Here is a 21,357-nt window from a genome sequence, read left to right on the forward strand (position 1 = left end):
GCAGGAACAGTTGTGCTTTAATAACTTCCATTCTCTACAAATCCAGTGTACAGCAGAGACAAGTTGTGGTCCAGCTCCTGGTGCTCCCACTGCCGTGGTCCATCATTAGAACCAGGCACTGTGGGCAGAAGTGGTACAGGGATGGGGCCAGCCCACTCCCCTCACCCCTCCTGCTCCATCGGACGTGTGCCTGAGGATGGACAACCCCAGGCAGCTTATCCCAGTGGGATGGGGGAGAGCGTGGACCTGCCCAGCTCTGGTCAGTGCAAAGCCAGTGAGCAGGCAGGTGGCTGTCTGGGACAGGCAACGGGGGCTGATCCTGCCCCTTCAAAGGTCAGGTGGAGGCTAAGTTCCAACCCTGGCAGAGGCTGGAGGAGCTTCTGGCTGAGGCCAGCTTGTCCCCAAGTCACCCAGCCCACCTGGACCTGAGCCCATGGGCACAAGGCAAGTGGATAAATCACCCTGTGCAATCCTGCCAGGGAAAAAACACTGGGACAGTGTTCATCAAGGCACAGGGCAGGCTGGCAGGAGAGCCCCAGCATCTCCCCAGGGACAGCTCGAGAGGCCGTGGGATGGCAGAGGGACATCCCTGGAGCAGTGCCAGTGGGGGTGATCCCAGAGGCCACCGAAGGTGTAACTGGTTCAACAGCAACAAGGACACTTCTCTCCCAGGGCAAAGGGGGCTGGGGGAGCTGCAGCAGAACTGGGATGGGGAATGGTGACAGTGGTTCAGGGTGAAGGTACAGGAGCCCCAGGGCTGAGGCTCCTCAGTGGCCGAAGAGGTTCCCTGTGAGGAGACGCCTCTTGACCTCCTTCCAGAGCAGGTCCCGCTCACGCTTCGCCCGCTGCATGAAGCCCCTGTTCTCCTGGGCCCGGCGGGACAGGTAAGGCAGCACCTCGTTCACTGGCCCGTAGGGCACGTACTTGTACACGGGGAAACCAGCCTGGCCTGGGGGAGAGAGGCTGCGGCTCAGGGAATTGCCGAGAGAGAAAAAAAATGTGCAAAAAGGGGGAAAAAAAGGTAAAAAAAGGAGGAAAAAAGTGAAAAAATGTGAAAAGGGAAAAGAGGAGGAAGATACTTGAAATGGGGAAAAAGGGGGCAAGGGGGAAAAGAGTGGGAAAAGGGGAGGAAGGGACAGGAATGGGGAGAAAAAAGGGGGAGAAGAAGGGAAAAAGGGCAAAGAAAAAGGGGTGAGGATAAAAGGTGTGAGGAAAAAACAGGGTGGGGAGAAGAAAAAACAGGGAGGCAAATAAAAAAAGGGGGGAGGGAAGAAAAAAAAGCTGCCTGGCCTTCCCTGCCTGCCCTCCCATGCCCTGAGTGTTGTGCAGGAGGCTGTGGCTGGGCACTGGGATGGGGATCCCGGCAGCGGCGGAGCCTGCTGGGGGGGGCAGCGGTGCATCTCTCCCGGCTCAGCACCGGGAGCTTGGGAAAGCGCCAGAGGGAGGGGGCCGAGGTCACCAGGAGTCCTGGGAATGTCGGCAGCCGGGGCTGGGCCAGCTCAAGGAGCGTTCAACCAGAAACATCAAGTTAACACATTTTTCCAGCATGACCAGACGAGGCGGCCAAGCCCTGCTTCCAAGAGAACCCCAGGACAGAGCAGCATCTGTGCTGGACAGCTGCCCAGTTTGCCTCCTGCTGCTCTGCTGGTCTTGGGACTCTGTTCTGGACACTGGTGTGGGCAGGGGAATCAATTCCTGACCTGGGTTGGGTACCTGGACCCTTGTATGTCCTTCTGTCCATGCCCCTGGCAGTGCTGCTCTGCTGCCTGGGCTGGTGGCTGAGGACAAAGTCACACAAGAGGCTGGTGCCAGCCTGTTAGCCGAGAGCCCAGGACTCGGTGTGCACCTCCCATGGAACCAAGGGATGCCCCAAGGAGGTACAGGAGACTGTCTGGGACAGTTTCTGTCTGCCAGGACCAGTCTCTGCCCCACCCTGAGACCCCAATCTCTGCTCCAACTCCAAAGTGGGAATGTCCCTGCCCAGCCACTACAGGCTCATGGAACCTCAGGAGAGAGATGTGACTCTTCCCTTATAACCTCATCTACATCTTCCCCAAACCCCACCCAGGGGTCACAGCATTCCCCATAGCAAGGCTGTGCTCAGCCAGTGCTCTATGACAGGCCTTCCTTCCTTTCTTCCTTGACCCCACAGCAGCTGGAGCACCTCTGCCAAGCCCCCCCACTCCCATCACTCACCCAGGGGGAAGGTGATCTGGTCACACATGCCTAGCAGCTGCCCAAAGCACACCTTCTTGTCCGAGGGATGGATCCCCAGCTCCATCATCCTGCAAAACAAGCCTCAGCATAGGGGGAGAGCAGACACAGCAGAGCTCACCAGGGCAGTGTGTCCCACCAGATGACTGGGGATCATCTCCAAGTAGGACAGTGTGGCAGGTCCTAGGACCTGACCAGGTCCTAGAGGGATGCTGGGATGTAGAGCTGGAGGGATTTGTTTTTTTACAGCAGCCTCTGGGTTGGTGATGGGACCTCAGCTCCAAGCCCCATCTAAAGCCCTGAGCACCACGTGGGAGCCAGGATCCCCCCAGGTGGGCTCAGGGGGGAGCTGGCAAACCACAGCACATCTCCCAGCATTTCTGCTGGGCCCCACATTCCTCAAGCCCCTTGTCCCTGCCTCCCCACGCTGCCTGACCAGCACCCACCTGCGCAGGGCGAACTTCACGGTGTCCTCGTTGTGGGACGCCACCATCACACTGGCTTTCCGGCTGTGCTTGATCTCCTCCAGGACATAGTCCAGGCACCTGTAAGGCAACACAGGCCTCTGGTGAGGCCTCTTCCCACTGGGGCAACAGGCAGCAGTGTGGCTGGGGCTGTCCCCTACCTGTGGTACATCTCGTTGGTCTTCTCATAGGTTGGGTTGATGGGATCCTCATAGCCCATCTGAGCTGCCCTCTCCCTCTCCTGCTCCATGTAGGCGCCACGCACCAGCTTGGTGCCGAAATGCCAGCCCTCCCGGCGTGAGAGCTCCAAGTCCCTTGTCACATTGTTGTACGCCTCCTGTGACCAAGTGGAAGAGATGGCACAAGGTCACAGTGCCACCCTGACTGCCTCAGCAGCTGTGCCATTGCACTGCCATGGCTTCAGGAGATGAGGTCTGCATGCATCGGCCCCAGTGCCCTGGGGCACGCTGGCCTCACCTTCAGGTAGCACTGGTAGGTGTTGTAGATGATGGGCTGGCTCCCGTTGAAGCGGCGCTGCGTCTCCACGGTGAGGCGGCTGATGGCCGGCTGGAAGTAGCTCTGCTCTGCATCTACCATCAGCCTCACGCCCTTCTCCATGGCTCTCTGGGGGGTGAAGGACATGCAGGCTGGGTTCACAGTTCCATGTGTCCCTCTCTGTGAGTCCCCCAGCCCCAAGGCCCCCTCACCTTTGCAAGGACATCCATGCGTTGCAGCACCCTCTTCATCTGCAGCTCCTCCTCCTCACTAAAGCGTGAGAGCAGAGGCTCCAGCTGCCCAGTCTGAAACAAGAATGGCTTTGTGGCACCCTGCCTGCATCCAGCTCTGCCCACGGGGGACACAAACGCCCCTGGAGGGACTGCTGCCCCACCCCAGTCCCCACCATCCAGCAGGGCGCAACAGGGTGCCCATCCTGCCAGCCTGGTGGTTGCACACTGTGGTCACAGCATGGCTGAGCTTTGCAGCCACCAGCACCTACTGGAAAGAGCAGGAGACCCTTGCCCTGCTCCCACAAAGCCTCTGTGGGACCACTCTGGGGGTAGCAAAGGTGGGTACCCACCTTCCTGTTGGGGATGAGCAGAGGCCTGGAGAGCTTGGTGCGGCTGTCAAACAGGCTATTCCAGTCCAGCAGGTCCACAGTGCTGGGAGCAGAGAGCCAGGTCCTTGCTGGTGTCTTGCAAAGGCAGGGGGCTCTCTATCAGCTCCCAGCCCCCACCAGCAGGAAGGACACATGACATGTGCCACCCTGTCCTGTCTTGTCACCTCCACCCAAACTTCCCCTATGTTCCATTGCTATGCTGAGCCACAGCAGGCCTTTGGAGACCTCCCCTTGCTGCTGCCCCAGGGACAGGGACAAAGTCCCCCAGTGTCCCTGCCCTGCAGCATCCCCAGCTCCCAGGCAGCTTACCCGCTCGTGCCCAGGTTCTCGCCTGTGAACCACTGCTGGCTCTCTGCCTTGCTTGCAATGCCAAGGTTAGCCAGTGCCTCCTGCCACCAAAAGAAGCATCAGGGGTCTGTCTGCTTGAGGTGTCACAGCTCAGGGCTGCTCTGGCACCTCTGTATCCATGGCCACCTCCAGCAGCGCATCCCTGCAGCACAGCCTCCTCCCACAGGCTGCACCCGCCTCACCTGCAGCTTCTCCACCTCCAGCTTTGTGTCCAGCACTGCCCGCCCGGCCTGGCCCTCCTCTGCAGCCATTTGGTGGAAGAACCTCCGCCACTTTTCCAGCACCTCTGAGAAACGCACCTGTGGGGACAGGGCTCCAGGTGAGACACCCAGGCTGGAGCCTCCTGTCCTGGCAGGGCTTTGCAAGATCACACCCAGCCCGAGGCAGATGCTGATCCCAGAGCAGGGCAGTATAGACCCCACACATCCACCTTCCTGTCACCTTTAAAGTTCTAAGTTCTTTGTGTCTCCCCAAAAGTTGAGGCAGGGTCTGCAGGGGTCTTGAGCTCTCAGGGGACAGGCTGTTGGTGCCCACTCCTCACTGCCATTACTAGAGATGCCACCTGGCACCTGCCCCAGCAGAAGCATCATCGGTGGCCCTGACTCTGCCCCACCACCCTCTGCCACAGCTCTGGCACTCACCAGGAACTGGGGTCTGGCCAGTGCTGTCAGCTTGATGGCAGAGAAGCCTTCCTCTGAGCTGCCACCTGGATGGAACCACAAGGACAGAGTCAACCTGACCATCAGCCCTTGGGCAGGAGAGATATGGTGGTGGTGGGACTGAGAGATCCTTGCAGTCCCCAGCACAGTGGGGCTGTCCATGACACGTGGAACACTCACTTGAGGCATCAATACAGCGGAGGAAAGTCTCCATGTGCTGGTCACACTTGGCCTCGTCGGCATAGAAATAGGTGTTTGCCCCAGTGATTCCACCATGGTGATCCCCAAATCCCTGATGGGCTCGGTATTGCTTCTCCCTTTTTTCTGCTCCTGGGGTAGAAGAGGATGGAGATGGGCCATGCCCCACCAAGCTCCTACAGCCTCCCCAGGAGCTCCCAGTGTGGGTGAAGGGAGAGAGGCTCTGGCTTGGAGCTCAGAAGAGCCCCCAGCACTGACACGGGCCCTGCTTGCTCTGTGCCTGAGCAGAGGCTGAGTCTTTGCTGAGGGGCAAGACTGGGCCAGGAACCACGTTGCTCTTCCTCCAGCTCATTTTTTGAGACTGTAGTACCTGGGTCCTTCCCCCACAACACCAGGCCTGCCGTGCCTGGACCTCCAGGCTATCTCCTGTCACTCACCTCCCATTTCCTTCTCGGCTGCAGAGGTGCGGGAGCTAAGAAGAGAAACAGGAAAGATAAGGGCCAGATCAGCAACCTGCTGCAGCCCTACACTGATGGACAGGACAGCTCTGAGGCTCCCGTGCTGCCATCCTGGTGCTGGACCCTGCTGTTCCCTCGCCATCCCATCACTGATGGGATCCAGCTGGCAATTCAGATGCCCAAAACCCACCTGTGGAAGGGAACAGGGCTTTACCATCCATCCAGGGAAGACCTGGGAGCCCTGAGGCAGCACAGTGAGGATGGCCTGTCCCAGGGTTCAGAGCTGCTCTCCAAAATCCCACACCATTGCAAAGACAAGGTCAGTCTGGTGGGATTGGCATGCTCCATCTCCAACCTGCTCATGGTCCTTGCTGTGGTGACACCAAGCCTCAACCCACTGTGTCCTCACCTTGATGGCTCCAGCAGCCAGACCACAAAGCATGGAGCTTCTCCAGACCCTACGCACAACAAGCTGAGGGTGCCTGCTGCCTCACACTCCTCTGTGCCTTTGCTTCAGCCAACAACTCACAAACAACATCTCGTTTTCAACTCCAGCTGATCTCAGATGTCATTTTAAGCCCAAACTTTCTGTCATGGAGATAACAGGGCTCTGACAGCTTGGGGGATGATGGCCAAGTCACGACATCCTGAATGAGCTTGAGTAGCTAAGCCTTCTTGCTGACACCCTAAACCCAGTCACAGACCCAGGGTCTGACCTGGAATGGGGCCAGCCCCTGGAGAGCAGCCCTGGGTGACAGCAGAGCCATCCCGTGCAGGAGGCCTCTGCCTTGGCATCCCTGTCCCCAGACTGGCTGTACCCAATGGCAAAGAAGCGCGGTGTGAGGGAAGCAGCAAAGCCACCCATCCAGAGCCAGCAGGCTGGCCCAGAGAGCGGAGAGGCACATGGCAGGGTCCCAGGACACATTCTCCCATTTGAAAACCCTGTGACAGGGATTAGGCGCTGCTGAAGCATAACAACCTGAAACAAGCTGTTCCCTCTGGCCCCCTGGAGCCAGGACCAGCCCCACATCGCTCAAAGTGCCACAAAGCCTGGCATGAGCCAGGGCAGGAGCAGCTGGAGCTCACGGGAAGCAGAAGGCACCATATCTAGCAGGTTCTGCTCCCTGATTTTACTCACCTGAGCACAGGGAAAGCAGCTTTCTGTCCCTGAGTACAGAGGGTGGAGGAAAGAAAGGAGGAGAGATCATACACTCAGCAATGGGATTTGTCAGCAAAGCCTTTGCTAGGTGGAAGCTCCCTTTGGAGCAGGTGGCATGGCATAGGGGACAGCTTCAGCTGAATACTGCTGTGACACGAGGGCACACGTGGGTCCTGTGGGCAGGGGACAGCTCTGAGCACATCCTGGGCACCACATTCAAGGTACTGGGGACAAGTGGCTGGAGTGAAGGCAAATAGCAAACAGCGCCCTTGGAGTTAGAGTGTTTTATGTTCCTGAAGATAAACACACCCTTCCCAGCAGCATTTCTGCTGCATGACTGCACCAGCTGTTCCTTCATCCTCTAGGGGGCATTCAAAGCAGTGCCACGGTGCTTTGTTCTTCTGACTCAAGCAAAATAAAGGAAGATGCTTCCAGCTGAAGAAATAACTTTGTCCTGGATATCAGCTGCTTACTTTGCAATATTAATCTTGGCCAGAAAAGCCATTCCCTCACCCACCAAGTGCCACTGAACCCATCTTATACCTGACCATCACTTCTACAAACCCACAACAAGTCTCCCAGAGCACATCCCATCTCCAGGCACTGTCCAGACGCTCCTGGCAGGCTGTATCCAGACAGGAACAGCCTCAAGGTTGAGCTCAGGGCCTGAGAGCTCACACCTGCCTAAAGCAGGTTGTGAGGACTTGCAGGATAGCTGGGAAGGGTAATCCAGCTGACACAGCAGATGGGGCTTTCAGGAAGTTTTGGATCAGGCCAAATAAACCAGCTCAGGAGCAGCACAAAGGTCCCGCTGTCAGAAATAATTCCTTTGGCCCCACGGGTTACCCAGAGGGTGCTGGCAGCACAGCACGTATGCTTTGCTCATCAACAAATGGGTCTGGCAAAGCGGATGAGGGATCAGGGAAAAGCTGTCCTTGAATTACTACATCCAAGGAAAAGATTCATGGTTACACGAAGTCCATTTTGGAGCTATGGGTGGTGCTTAAAATCCCACAGGTGGGAAAAAAGCAAAGCCCTTGGCAGAATAGACCTTCAACCTGCTCCATGCAGGAGCTGTCAGCACACACCAGCCCACAATCACCACAGGCCGTGGAGAGCTTGAAGCTAAACAGAAGCTGCCCCATGATCCCAGGGAACATGCTGACAAAGCACAGGGCAGGGGTGGCAGCTGGGAATGGGCACTGGGAACAGGAGGAGAAGGGGAGGCAGCAGCTCTGGGAGCAGCATTGCCCAGGCTGGGGACAGTGATCCCACACTGGGGCAGGTGTCAGATATCCACACATGGAATTTCTAGAGGAAGCCAAGTCCACACTCTGCATGGCAGACCCTGACGAGCATCTGACAAAGCTGGGGGCAGGATTGTCCCTGACCTGTGTCAGCACAACCCCAACCCATGTGCAGACTTGGGATGCCTGTGTGCCAGCAATGGCCCCAAGGCTGCCAGGAGGCTACAACCACCTTCACTATGAGGGGGCTCGCTGCTTCATCCCACAGGCACCAGAAGCCCCTGCCCAGTGCTGCCTCTCCACCCCCCACCCAGGGCTGCAGCCCCCAGACCTCTGCTGCCTGGAGAACACTTATTTTCCAGCTGTGTCACCATGACCTGGCAGCAGCCTTCAGCACGTGGCTGAAGCCTCCTGGGACAAGCTGGATGCCAGCCTGAGCAGGGCAGGCAGGGGCCTGCGGCAGGCAGGATAAGCTGGTTCCTGCTCACCTTGCATTGTTGTTCCCAGCCGGAAAGGCTGTGGAAGAGGTGCCACAGCCCATTGCTCGGGCAGAAAGGGCATTTCCCTGCCATTATGTCTAGCTTGCTCCAGAAGAATAGCAGGAGATGGTACCAAGAGGCCAAAACACCCACTGACTGCTGTGGTTTATAGCTCTGCTTCCTGGCTGGCAGCAGCACAATCCCAAAGCATTCAGCAAGGGGAAGGACACAGCTCCAGGACACACCAGCCATCAACACAGGACTGCCCACCTCTCTCAACCACGTGCAGCCCAACTCAGCACCAGCCCTAGCAGAAGCACTGAGAATTTGGGATTTTACCCCAAAGAGAGCCAGGGAGGACCAAGAGTGATGGTTGGCAAGGGACTCCATTCAGCATAACACATCCAGTCCCATTCTGGGCTTGGTCCTTGTTCAGAGAATTATAGAACATCCTGAGGTGGAAGGGATGAATGAGGACATCAAGTTCCACTCCTAGCTCTGCAGAGGACAACAATCCCACCCTATGCCTGACTATCCAAACACTCCTTGAGTGGCAGCCTTGGGACCATGGCCACTCCCTGGAGAACCTGTTCAGTGCCCAACCTCTGGGTGAAGACCCTTTTTCTGATATCCAGGCAAATCCCACTGGGGCTTGGGCAGCGATGCCTTGGGAAGTCTCTTGGATGTGAATGGCCCACACAGCACAGGCAGAACTCACCTAGCCAGGAGTACCACATGTGCAAACCCCAAATCTGCAGTTGGGGGGAGCCGCACAGCCCAGCCAGCTCACAAACCACCGGCACCCATTAGCAGGAGGGACACAGTTGCAGGCAGAATCTGTCTGAAAGTCTTCTATGGTCCCCCACTGTTGCCCTGATTTTTTAAGATTTTCTAAGCTTTCTGATGTTTGTATTTTTGTATAAAACTTTCTTACACACTTTCTGTAAACAACTTATTGTTTTGCATTCTTTTATGGAGGAGGAAAAACTTGATAGACTATTAGTTTGTCCAGTGTCCCTAAAGAAGTAGCACTTTCACCCTCCAATCCTCTGTCACCTTTAGAAATCTATAAATGTAAGAGTCAGAAAATAAACTCTCTCTTTTTCCTGCCTGAGAGCAGCAGTGTGTCTGCGTCGTGTTATCTTGTGTCCTATAGCGACATCCCACACCAAAGCCCTTGGCCCAGGCACAGCCACGTGTGGAGGGCAGCAGTGACAGCCTGGCAGCACCAGTGCTGCTGGTTCAGCCCCACGGGAATGCTGAGCACTGCCCAGACCATGGCTGGATGTCCAGGGGAGAAACAGCTAACCTTCAAAACCAGCCACCCTCCTGCCTGGCAGCAGCGGGGTGTTTTGAAGCTTTTCTAGCAAAACCCCAAAGTTTGCTGCCCACTCTGGGATGGCAGCCCTGCCTCCCCCCACACAGCTTTCATGCCCACGCTGCCCTCACCAGTGTCTGATCCCATCACGGACCCACAGACCCTTCACTCCTGGGGACGTGTGACAGCGGCAGCAGCAGCAGCGAGGGGCAGTGGCACATGGGGATCCCCGATAAGCAGCTCCTGGGTGTGGACCAGAGATAAGGCGCCCAGCGGCACCACCTGCCTGGCTCACATTCTGCTCGCAAACCATCCCAAAAAGCCGTTCCCGCTGTTTCCGACACCGCGTGACACGCACACGACAGCTGGACGGTGTCCCCAGCTGCCAGCCTTGCCCGGGGGACGGCGCATCCTCAGCCAGCGCCCTCCGGTAGGGCCACCCCTGCTGTGGGTGGGGGGACACCGCCCACCCCCGTGACCGTGGGGTGACGGCCAGCGGCCCATCGATCCGGAGAGTGCAACTGAGCAGAACTGGAGGCCGAATAATGGAAAGTTACAGGCAGCTCTGGGCTGGTGCCAGCTCTTGGCAAAGGGCGGGAGGCAGTGACGCTGCCTGGGACTGGGGACAGTGCGGGAAGAGGGGCACCACCCCAGCTTGAGAGAGATGGAAATGGTGGAGGGTGGAAATAATGGAATAATGGAATTGTTAAGATTGCAAAAGAGCTTCAAGATCATTGAGTCCACCAAAATGTGTGAAGCAGCATTTGTATGGTGGGGGCAGGAATGGAGGTCAGCATCCCGATGGGGGGAAGGGGGACTTCAGGCGTGACAGCAACGCTGTGTATTGTCTGTCTGTGTGCAGAGGTGTGGGGGGAACACAACGCTCCAGGAGGTTGGGGAAAATAGGATGTGGCTGGCAGAGGGAAAATGGAATGGGGCAGGGGAAGGTAGTTAACATCCCATAGGAGATGGAAAATAGAGGTGGGAACCCCGTCAGGGTGTGCAGGAGGGTTCGGGGTGTACAGCACTGCCAGGGACGGGCGCACTCCGGTGTGTGCAAGGGAATAGATGGAGACAGGGGGGTGCAGCAGACAGGGGGGCAGCACCCACTAAGTGCAGAGGGGTGAGGGGAGCGAGACAGCCCAGCGGGGCTCAGCACCCCAGCGTGCAGGACACAGCCACCGCCACGTGCAGGTCACTGTCACCTCTGCCTGTGGGGCACTGTCACCCCTGTGTTCTGGGCACTGTCACCCCTGTGTTGTGGGCATTGTCCCCCCCTGTGTTGTGGGCACTGCCATCCCCGTGTGCGGGACATTGCCATCCCCTGTGTGGGGCACTGTCACACTGTCACCCCTGTGTGCGGGGCATTGCCATCCCCTGTGTTGTGGGCACTGCCATCCCCGCCTGTAGGGCACTGTCACCCCTGTGTGCGGGGCATTGCCATCCCCTGTGTTGTGGGCACTGCCATCCCCGCCTGTAGGGCACTGTCACCCCTGTGTGCGGGGCATTGCCATCCCCTGTGTTGTGGGCACTGCCATCCCCGCCTGTAGGGCACTGTCACCCCTGTGTGCGGGGCATTGCCATCCCCTGTGTTGTGGGCACTGCCATCCCCGCCTGTAGGGCACTGTCACCCCTGTGTGCGGGGCATTGCCATCCCCTGTGTTGTGGGCACTGCCATCCCCGCCTGTAGGGCACTGTCACCCCTGTGTGCGGGGCATTGCCATCCCCTGTGTTGTGGGCACTGCCATCCCCGCCTGTAGGGCACTGTCACCCCTGTGTGCGGGGCATTGCCATCCCCTGTGTTGTGGGCACTGCCATCCCCGCCTGTGGGGCACTGCCATCCCTGTGTTCTGAGCACTGTCACCCCCCCCTGTGAGGCACTGTCACCCCTGTGTTGTGGGCATTGCCCCCCCTGTGTGGGGCACTGTCACCCCCGTGTTGTGGGCATTGTCCCCCCCTGTGCGGGGCACTGTCACCCCTGTGTTCTGGGCACTGCCATCCCCGCCTGTGGGGCACTGCCATCCCTGTATTGTGGGCACTGTCACCCCCGCCTGTGGGGCACTGCCATCCCTGAGTTGTGGGCACTGTCACCCCCGCCTGTGGGGCACTGCCATCCCTGAGTTGTGGGCACTGTCACCCCTGTGCTGCGGGCACTGTCATCCCCGTGTGCTCAATGGGCGGTGCCACGGGGGGCCGAGGCCGTGACGCACGGCCCCGCAGCCAATGGGAGCGGGGGGCTGGGCGGGCGCAGCCAATGGCAGCGCGGCCGGGGCCCGCCCCGCACTCACCGGCCGTCGCCCAGGTCCTCCTCCACGCTGTAATCCAGCACGGCGCCCACGCCGAAGGCCTGGTTCCGCCGGAGCAGCGGCTTGATGGCCTCCTGGTCCTCCCCGGCCACGAACTGCCCGTAGAACGTCATCTTCATCAGCCGCTCGAAGAGCGTCTGCCCCAGCAATCGCTGGCACAACTGCAGCAGCTGCGGGACAGCGGCGGCTCAGCACCCGTCCCGCACGGGCACTCCCGTGGGAGAAGTCCCCAAGACCCAGGATGGCATTCCTCAAAACGGGCTGCCGCCGGCTCGGGTCCAAGAGCTCTCCAACACCCGCACCCTCAGACCGAGGGTCCCCCTGGAAGGGGAGTGACACGTCCCGAAATGGGCACCCCTAGGGTGAGAGCGCCCCCAGCCCCGGACCGGCGCCTCCCGGAGCGAGAGTATCTCTGGCACGCAGCAACATCCTGCAAAACAGGCACTCTCCCGGAACGAAAGACCCTCCCACTCGGGGCAGTCACCCCCGGAGCGACAGAACCCCCATCCCGCACCGACACGTCCGGAAGGGGCACTGCCCATCCTGGGACTCGTAGTCCCAAAATGGAACTTCCCGGAGCAAGAATCCCCTCCAGGAGGAGGCTGACACCTCCCGGAGCGGGCGCCCCTGAGCGAGGGCCCCGCCGGTGCAGAGCCGGTGACCCCCCGAACGGGGACAGGCCCTGCCCCGGAGCAGCCCCCGGGCAGAGCCTTCCTCCACCCACCTCCCGGTTGTGCTGCACCAGCGGCTCCACGGCGCACAGCCCTAGCACCACTAGCCCCCGCAGCAGCTCCGCGTTGCTCTTGCTGCGGAACGCCTCGCGCGGGTCCCCGAAATCCACGGCGGGCGGCGGCGGGCCCCGCTCCGCGCCCCGCGGGGGAGGCGGCGGCCCCGGCCGCGGTCGCCGCCCGCCGCCGCCTTAAGTAGGGCCCGCGCGGGACCGCCCCCGGGCTCCCCGCTCCGCGGCCCCGCTCCGCCCCGCCTCTGGCCGCGCGCTGCTGCCGCCGGAACCGGCACCGGCACTGGGACAGCGACTGATTCTGAAATCGGCACCGGCCCGGCAGCGGGACTGGGAATTGGACTGGCACTGGCACCGAGACGGGCATCAGCGCCGCCACGGGGGTGGGAACCGGGATCCGGGATCGCCACTGGGACTGGGACTGATTCCGGGACTGGCACCGACACCAGGACAGGGACTGGCAGTGGAACTGGGAACGGGACCGGCACCGAGACCGGCACTGGAACCGAAACCGGAAGGGGGACCAGGACTCGGACCTGGACAGGAACCGGGACCAGCACCGGCCCAGGGATTGGTACTGGGACCGGAACTGCGAGCAAGACCAATGCTGGCATAGGTACCGGGTCGGGGATAGGAACCGAGGCTGGCAAGGTCACCGGGACCAGCACCAGGACTGGAGCCACCCTGCCCAGCGCACCCCGCTCCCCCAGCCCCCTGCCCGGTGCCTTCCCCAGTCCCATCCCCTTGAAGCAGCCGGTCCCAGGGGCACCTCCCTTCCCTGAAAGCCCCAGGGAGGCCTGGAGGGGCAGGTGCGGCTCAAAGGGAGCCCTGGGTGGGGCCTGAAGGGAACTCTGTTCTTGGAGCAGTGTTGGGAGCGGGGCAAAGAGGACCTCATGCCCTTGGAGGAGCCTTGGGAAAATTATGAAGGTCCCAAGGGAGCCCTGAAGGGGACCTGTGGGAAGCACAGGGGCCAATCCTGCGGGGCCAAGAGGCTACTGACTGCTCAGACAGCCCCAGGGAGGGCCAAAGGATGCATCAAAGGGTGTTTGCTCCCTCGTAGCCATCCCTGGGGCAGGCTGTGGTATGTCCACCCTGTGGAGCTGGAAACACTTGGAGAAGGGATCTCAGACCTGCGGGACCTGTTCTGGGAGAGATGTTTCAAGCCCCTGTACTTGCTCCTCTCCTCCTGATGAGTGTGTGAACATTTTAGGAGTTTCAGCTGAATCCTCACTCGTTTGGTGGGGTCAATGGGTGCTTGGGTTGCTTGCGGCAGCAGACTTGGCTCTCTCGTCATGGGCTGGGGCTGTTGGGCTTCACCGAATCCGCAGAGCACCGGAGAGGGCTGGCAGGGCTTCGGGGTCTTCCCAGGCAGGGCGAGTGCCCGTCCTGCTCGTGGCAGGCGTTTGCCTGAGCTGTTCCTCCCCGGCACACCCAGTGCTGAGCTCCGGAGATTACCGAGCACATCCCTGACACCCGCGTCCAGGAATGCTCCTGAGAGCTGGCCTGGGAGATCAGGTACCTCCCTTCCTTTTCGCGGGATTGTTTCACAGCTGCATCACAGCTGCATAATTTCTCTGTGCCCACGTCCCTTCTCTGTGCTCTCATCCCCTCTCTGTGCCTACGTCTTTTCTCTTTATGACCATTTTCCTTCGCCGTGCCCACCTCTCCAGCCCCGTTTCCAGTGGCTCCCGGAGGATGACTCCGGGCTGATGAAGAGCTGTCCAAATCCAGCTCCTCAGTGACATCTTGTGCTGGGAATGCTCAGCGCAGGCAGGAGATGGGAAAATTAGTTCCTGCGATTGTTTTTTCCTGCCCTCCCCAACAATGACATTGCTGAGGCAGTCAGCAATGGTAACCGGCAGTGAAACCACGGGGATTCCCTGAGCTCATTTGTAAGGTTTTCTTTGGGAACATCTTGTCCTTCCACGGAGACAGCCAGGCAATGGCATTGACTCTGACAGAGCTGGGTACAAAGCTCTGGAAAAGCATCCACTTCCTCCAAAACATTCCCTGTGCTAACTCTTTTGTGCCATTTAAAGATAATAATAGTTCACCCAAAGTTCCTTGCCGTGATGAGACTGCACATATGAACTCTTGGGATGCAGTTCAAACCTTGTTTCTCAGCCAACTGCCACAGAGAAAATTCCCTTCAAAGGCTCTAATGGCACCAGTCACCTCTGGGAAACACTCACCCGGTCTTAGCAGGGAAAGCTTCCAAGCGCTGCCTGCTGTGCCAGCAGAGCTGCAGCCCTGCAGCATCCAGCTGGGTGCAAAACCAGGTCCGAGATTCTGAAGAAACTTTAGTCTCAGACCTAAACTCAGAGCCACTTTTGACGGAGGTGAAATCTGATGAGGTTTCTCTCAGGATGGTGGTGCCCGAAGCAGAGAAAATCCCTGAGCTGGCAGCCCTGCCAGTGGCAGGGAGATCAACAAGGGATGCTCCAGGCTGCCGTGGGGACCATACCAAACCCTCGAGGGTCACTGTGGGTCCTTGCTCCCTTGTCCCCCAGCTCCCAATCTCCCTTGGCTGTGACATTATGCCCTCAAGGGGGCATAATGTTCCTGTCTCCACCATGCCCAGGCAGGTGCTGCTGGCACAGAGGGGCTGGTCTCTGCTCACGGTGGCTGCAGCTGACATGGGAAGCTCAGTCCAGCCCATGGCTGGAACACACATCACAGACACAGCCATGCTGCTCTACCCCACATGGGGAACATGGCCGAGGCTGGATAGCACAGAGCCAAGTCCTTTCTCGGGCACTCTCGCCTGCACCAGCAATGGGAATAAATCCAGGAGAAGCTGTTATGGATGGCTTGAGAAGCTGTAAAATGTGAAGAAACATTTGAATGTGAGACAAATAGGCAAGGAGGGAATTTGGCACAGGAGGAGATGCAATTTAGAAGGAGAGGCCATGCCATGCATATTTCATGGGTCGGCCCTCAGCAGAGGCTCCTCTGACACCACAAACATCACAGATGGCAAGGAGTAACAGCAGCCGCTCCCAGCATCTGGGAAGGAGAACAGTGGGATGATCGCTCCTCCTGCCACATGGTAGAAGTGGGCCAGGACACAGATGCTGGAAGCTGCTGGCTCTGCTTCCTGGGTGTGGGACCAGCCTTCCTCACCCTCCTCTTCCTTCAGCCCAGTGCCAGACTAGGGGCAAGCCTGCCCCATCCTTGGGGCTGGGGCTCTGTCCTCACTGTCCCACAGCTCTGTGAGCCCTCCAGCCCTGCTGCCCCAGCACTTTGTGCTTCCAGCATTGCTCCTCTGATGTTTCCTTGGAGAGTGCTGACTCAGGTCCTCCTCTGTCGGGTGTTTCTCACTGACCATATGCCTGACTTACCTGCGCTACCAAATCACTCCCAGCGCAGGCCAGCATGCACGAGGGACACCTGCAGCCTGTGGGAGCAGGGTGGATCCTCAGCTGGCATCTGCTACAGGTGCCCCTTGGAACAGCAGGTGCTGGGGTGGCAGGAGCTGGGTGGGTCAGAGTCTGATGTGGATCCACTGGCAAAACCCAGGAGAAGGTGGACTTCAGGACAGTGCTTCCCAAATTGCAGTCACGTGTGGGTTTTCATCTTGTAGGGGGTTATTTTTCTTCACAAGAGGCTTCATCTCCCTCTGTGCAACTCTTTAGGGAGAACTCCAGATCTACTACTGCCCACTCTGAGGGGATAAACCCCTGTGGGGTGCACAGGAGCTCCTGGCTCCTGTGGGTGTGTTTGGATAATGAGTTGGTGCTCTTTGACTCTACCTAAGCACCCTGTCAGCCTCAGTGTCACCCTCCTGGGGGTGAATCTGACTTGTGCCACAGCATGGACCACACTCTGGCATCAGGATGGAGGAACCAGCCTTCTCACAGCTGGGGAAGCAGGGAACTGCATCCTTCCCCTTGCACTTGGTGCTGCAGAGGCTGCAGGAGGTTCAGCTGCTCCAGCAGGATTAGGGGTGATCCTTATCCAGGTGTGGCACAGGCAGATCAGGCTGTGGTGTCCTGCCTCCATGAGAGCAGAGTAGGAGTTTGGGAACTTGCTGGTCACCTGGGGAGTCACAGGGTGGGAGCTCCAGTTCCTGGGGCATTCATTTGGGTTGGGGGCCCTGGAGAGAGCAGCTGAGAGCTGCCACAGACCCTGCAGAGGAAAGAGATGCTGGGTAGCTCCTCTTGCAGGTGATCTCCTGGCCAGCCCAGACTTTGCTCTCCTAGCATTGTTGGATTTTGAAAGCTAGGCTGTGTTCTGGTCCCTGGCATTTTCCACCTGCATCCCAATGATTTTTGGTGAATCACTTGCAGCCTAAGAAATAAATGTCTTGTTGGTTCTTCCTGTGAGCTCCTGAGTGCAGCTCAGCAGCCATGAAAAAATACCCAGGTGAATTCCTGGTGAATACCAGATGAAGTCTCCACAAAGGTCAATGCTATTGAAAAACAAATGGCCTCTGAAAGGGACCCTAGGAAGTATCCCAGGCAAGGAAAGACACATCAGACTTACCACATCAGTTAATTGTTTCTTTGCAGAGAGTCCTTCTCTTTTTCCTTCCACTGGCAGAAGGGAGTCATGTGAGATGTCCACAAGTGTGCCTGGGGGAAAAGGAACACCAGTGAAGACCTGAAACAATTTTGCTGCTCTTACAGCTGAGAAAGGATCATGCTGGAAGGTTTCTGTGGAAGTGGGGCCTGGGAAATGGACATGAAAAGCCTTTTTTCCCAGCTGACTCCCTTGGCGGGTGAGTTGTTTACAGAGCCTGGATGCCAGAGTGCCTGGAAGGGAGCCAGCTCTATTTTAGCCCTTTGTAAGTGATTTAAACACCTCGTGCTGGGGAAACATTCCCAGGAAAGGGGATGCTTGGCCCTTCTTCCTGGGCAGACCAGGGGTGTGCAGGAGATGGTGGGAGGCAGAAGGAGCCAGCCCTGGCAGGGACAGCAGGAGTGTGTGGTGAGGATGGCTGTGCCCCTCCTGTCCCCCAAGAGCTGCTGCTGAGACCTGAACCAGCTGCTCCTAGTCCAGCTGGCCAGAGGCATCCTACCAAACCCCTCCCAGGTGATGTTCCTGAGGAGCCCCTCTACTTTTTGCAGCCTTTGCCTGCCAGGAGCATCCCCTGGGAAGGCCAGTGGAGCCAAAGGTCCCAGGTGCCCTGTGGGATCCCAGCCAGGTGGGGAGAAGGGGCAGAGCTCCCTGCAGCACCTGGGGGCAACCACACATCATGGGACTGGGGACAAGCTCCTGAGGCTGGAGCAGGACAATTCCAACCCCCCCTTACCCTAGAGGAGCTGGCTGCTCCTTATTGATTAATGTGGTGGCTCATTCTCTAAAAATAGGCTCTTAATTACTGAGCCTCTGGAAACAGTTGTCTCACAGCAAAATCTGATTGATTTGAGGGCAGCTGTGGCTCTGGTGAGGGCCTGGTGGCCACAGAGCCTGGATGGCTCCTGCCAGAGACAGCTTCTGGCCAGAGGAGGTTTCAGGCTGGTTCAGGTTCCCAGCTCACAGCTAATGGATATCTATTTTTTCCAAGTGTTACTTGGTTTTGCTTCTTAACTTTCTGTGTATGTAATTGCAAGCATGTGGCACCGAGAGGCACTTGGACTTCTCTTCCAGTGGAACAAAATGGGAGGAAAAATGTTCATTTTCCCCTAGTGCTCCTGAACTGTGTGTAGAGAAGCAGTTTTTCTGCTTTCTTTATTTCTTAATTTTATTCTTTTTGTTGTTGTTGTTGTTTCCCCCCTTCTTCCTTTACATGGACAAATACTTTGCGGGATTTTTCATGCTTTTCCCTTATTCTCCTGTCCCAGAGAAGGTGAGCAAGATCCCAAAAAGGCTGAAAAGAGAGAACAAAAATAGAAAATAGAGTTGAAAATAGATTTATTTTCTGGGGTTGTTTCATCTCTCTGAGTTTGGGTTCTTGTGTCAGGAGTGTCTGGCCATGTCCTGGAGATGGAGGGGGGTATTTGAGAGCCCTGTGGTCCCCCACCCTCCACAAGCACCACAACATCTGTGCAGCTGAGGTAAGGGGGATACAGGGGCCCTCTGAGACAAATTAAGGAGAAAAAGGGAAGAGTGGCTGCAGCTGCTGGCTGCCAGCACTGGCCCTGCCTTCCTCCCTGGCCAGCGTGAAGGCCATCTGTCACTTGAGAGATGAGCTGGACTCTGCTCTCCATCTCCATCTGCTCCCATCCAGGCTCCATGTCTGCTGTGTCTCCCTCCTACTCCATGTCCCCTGTAAGGCTCTGTCCTGTGATCCCAGCCAGTCCCTGCCCCAGGCTGGGATGGGCACCAGGGGATGCTCAGAGAGCCCTGAACATCCAAACCCATGGGTCCTTGCTCGCTGCGTGGGCTGCAGATCCTTGCTGACCTACTCGTAAGTTTTTTTCACCCTTTATAGTTTATTTTTTTTCAAGGCTGAATCATTCACTCTGGTGGTTGTGTGGCTTCATTTTGCTCATTCAAAGTTTCTTCCAGTTGAAGTTTAATGGGTAATTTTTAAATTCTTTGCCCAAGGATATATCAAAGGGTGCATCCCTCCTCAGAGGGATTCAAGCCATGGCATCCACAGGAAAGGCTCACCCTGCTGAGCCCCATTCCTGCTGTCCCACAGCTGTAACAGCCACCACAGAACAGGGGAGAACACAGGACAGAGCTCTTCCAGAGCTCTGAAGGATGTTCCACCAGGAACAGTCAGGGGGCACTGGGCCTGGGACAGCAGTGCTGGCAGCTGTCACCAGAACTCACACCCTGACTCTGTGAGAACTCCAATAATTTTTCAACATCATCAGCCAAATTTCTGCAGATTTTCTGGGGACAGGAGAAGGCAACATTCCCAAGTCCCTGTTCCTCAAGCTGGCAACATGACAGCTTTCCACTGGAATGACAGAATTTTTTTTTTCTTAATGCAGGCCAAAGTAATTTTCTCTCATTAGAGCTGCTGATACAGCTGGAAGAAGTGAGTTCTCTCTCCAAAGCTTCATCTGCCAGTGAGGGGCAGCATCCCCCCAGAAAATCTTGGGGTGTTTGGCTGGGTAAGCTTCTTGTCCCTCTGGCTGTGGCTCTTTGCACTGGAACTTGGAAAGAAAAATATTCTGGGATGAAAAATTTCAAGCCTAAAGGGTAAAGTTGGACAAAATCCAGGTGAGACTTGGCAGAGAGACCCAGCAAAGGTTGTTCCTTGTTCTGACATTTTTGCTCTGTGCTTTGGAGAGCCTCCCTGGAGCTCTGCTCCAGCCAGGTCAGGCTCTGCTTGTGTAAGAGGTGATGTTAACACCACCACATGTGACTTTCTCTGGGTTTTCCCAATTTCTGTATGTATGTATGTATTTATTTATTTATTTGTTGTCTCTGGAGCTGTGAATATTTCAGAAGCAGCCGCTGCAGTGGTCTAACACCCTGTGGGGATGGCTGTCCCATCGGCTCGCCCCGCTCCCAGGGGTGGCCCAGAGGCTTTGATCCTCCGGCTGCCTGTCCACAGCAGACACTGCACATCTGTGGTAGCACCACAACACCCTGACACAGCCCACTAAATCATCTGATGGAAATGAGGAGCTTGTTGAAGCTCTGGTTACTGGAAACCAAAAGCAAAGAGCGACTGTATCTGTGCTGGCTCTGGGATGCACATGAGGGTGCTTTGAACAAGGGACGTGCTGGAGACTGCTCTGACTCCTTCTCCCTCCTGTGAGTTCTTCCACTCAGGTCTTTCCAAAGTGTGCCAACCCATCCTTGCAAGGTTGGAGCAGCTCTGCAGGAGGACCTTCATGGGCTGTGCTGAGTCCTGGGCTCCTCTGTACCAGGAAGGACCCCAGAGCACTCCTTGGGGATGCCATGAGTCACTGAGAAGGTCTGCAGGTGCTGAGGCCAAAGGCCTCAAAATTCACCTGTGGAGAAACAAGAAGATTAGATCTGACTCATTCCAAGGGTTTAAACCATTTCTGTGTTACAAAAACCTGCCGTTATGCTCTAGTTTTGGTTGTTTTTTTTTTTTTCAATGAAAGAGAAAGACAGCAAATTCAAGGTAAAAAAGCAATTTGAAGATGAGAGATGAATCTGCTTTGCCGTAAATTTGGAGAAGTCATCACCAAATTTGATGTGGAGTTGCTGTCCTCTCCTTCCCTCCAGGGAGCACTGTGGCATCTCCTTTCCCCTGGATTTTCCCCGTTCCAGAGAGAACGGATTGGTGTTTCTTACCCAGAAACAGAAATACAACTCCAACAACCTTCCTGTGCAGCTCTCTTGTTCCCTGCTTTTCTGACTGTGTTCCTTCCTCAACAGGATGACGAGAGGCCAGAAACATCATCATATGCGTGGTCAGGAAGGGGCTGCTCATCCCTAGGGAGTTGGATGTGCTTTTGTCCCAGGGCAGACATGCTTAAAGCACCACGATGCAGAAGTGATCCTCAGTAGGATCCTGCCCACCCTTGGGTCACATCAGGCACCTGAGACAGCAGCACAGCTTGGACATGATTTTGGGTGGAGCCCGTGGTGGTGGCAGCGGTTCCTGGCTGTTCTGTGCTGAGGGGACAGCCGGGAGGGTGAGCTGGGGCTGGCTCTGGGTAGGGTGTGCTGGTGGAGACAGCCAGAGGAGGCCATGGAGCTGCTCCAAGGGCTGGAGCCTGGCTGAGAGCTGGGGGTGCTCAGCTGGAGAGGAGAAGGCTCCAGGGAGAGCTCAG

The 21,357-nt window shown here is 57.3% G+C and overlaps 1 protein-coding gene across 3 annotated transcripts; it reads right to left on the reverse strand.

Annotated features, from left to right (window-relative positions):
* On the reverse strand, positions 1-13,503 carry LOC120510209 (proline dehydrogenase 1, mitochondrial-like). Of its 3 annotated transcripts, XM_039725776.1 has the most exons (14): positions 12,692-12,880; positions 11,950-12,137; positions 5,438-5,472; positions 4,983-5,132; positions 4,785-4,849; positions 4,326-4,442; positions 4,105-4,184; positions 3,757-3,838; positions 3,386-3,478; positions 3,156-3,302; positions 2,840-3,015; positions 2,661-2,759; positions 2,197-2,285; positions 1-949 (listed from the first exon to the last, which is right to left on the reverse strand). In XM_039725776.1, exons 2-14 carry the CDS (start codon positions 12,084-12,086, stop codon positions 768-770), a joined length of 1,452 nt encoding a protein of 483 aa, XP_039581710.1. In that variant the 5' UTR covers positions 12,087-12,137; positions 12,692-12,880; the 3' UTR covers positions 1-767. The 3 variants fall into 3 exon arrangements, with proteins under 3 accessions (XP_039581710.1, XP_039581708.1, XP_039581709.1); XM_039725774.1 differs by lacking the exons at positions 4,785-4,849; positions 4,983-5,132; positions 5,438-5,472 and having other exon boundaries at positions 12,692-13,484; XM_039725775.1 differs by lacking the exons at positions 3,757-3,838; positions 4,105-4,184; positions 4,326-4,442; ... (1 more) ...; positions 4,983-5,132; positions 5,438-5,472 and having other exon boundaries at positions 12,692-13,503.
* Positions 13,504-21,357: the final 7,854 nt, after the last annotated feature.

This window comes from Passer montanus, unplaced genomic scaffold, assembly GCF_014805655.1.
Source record: "Passer montanus isolate IOZ18808 unplaced genomic scaffold, ASM1480565v1 scaffold57, whole genome shotgun sequence".
Taxonomy (NCBI): Eukaryota; Metazoa; Chordata; class Aves; order Passeriformes; family Passeridae; genus Passer; species Passer montanus.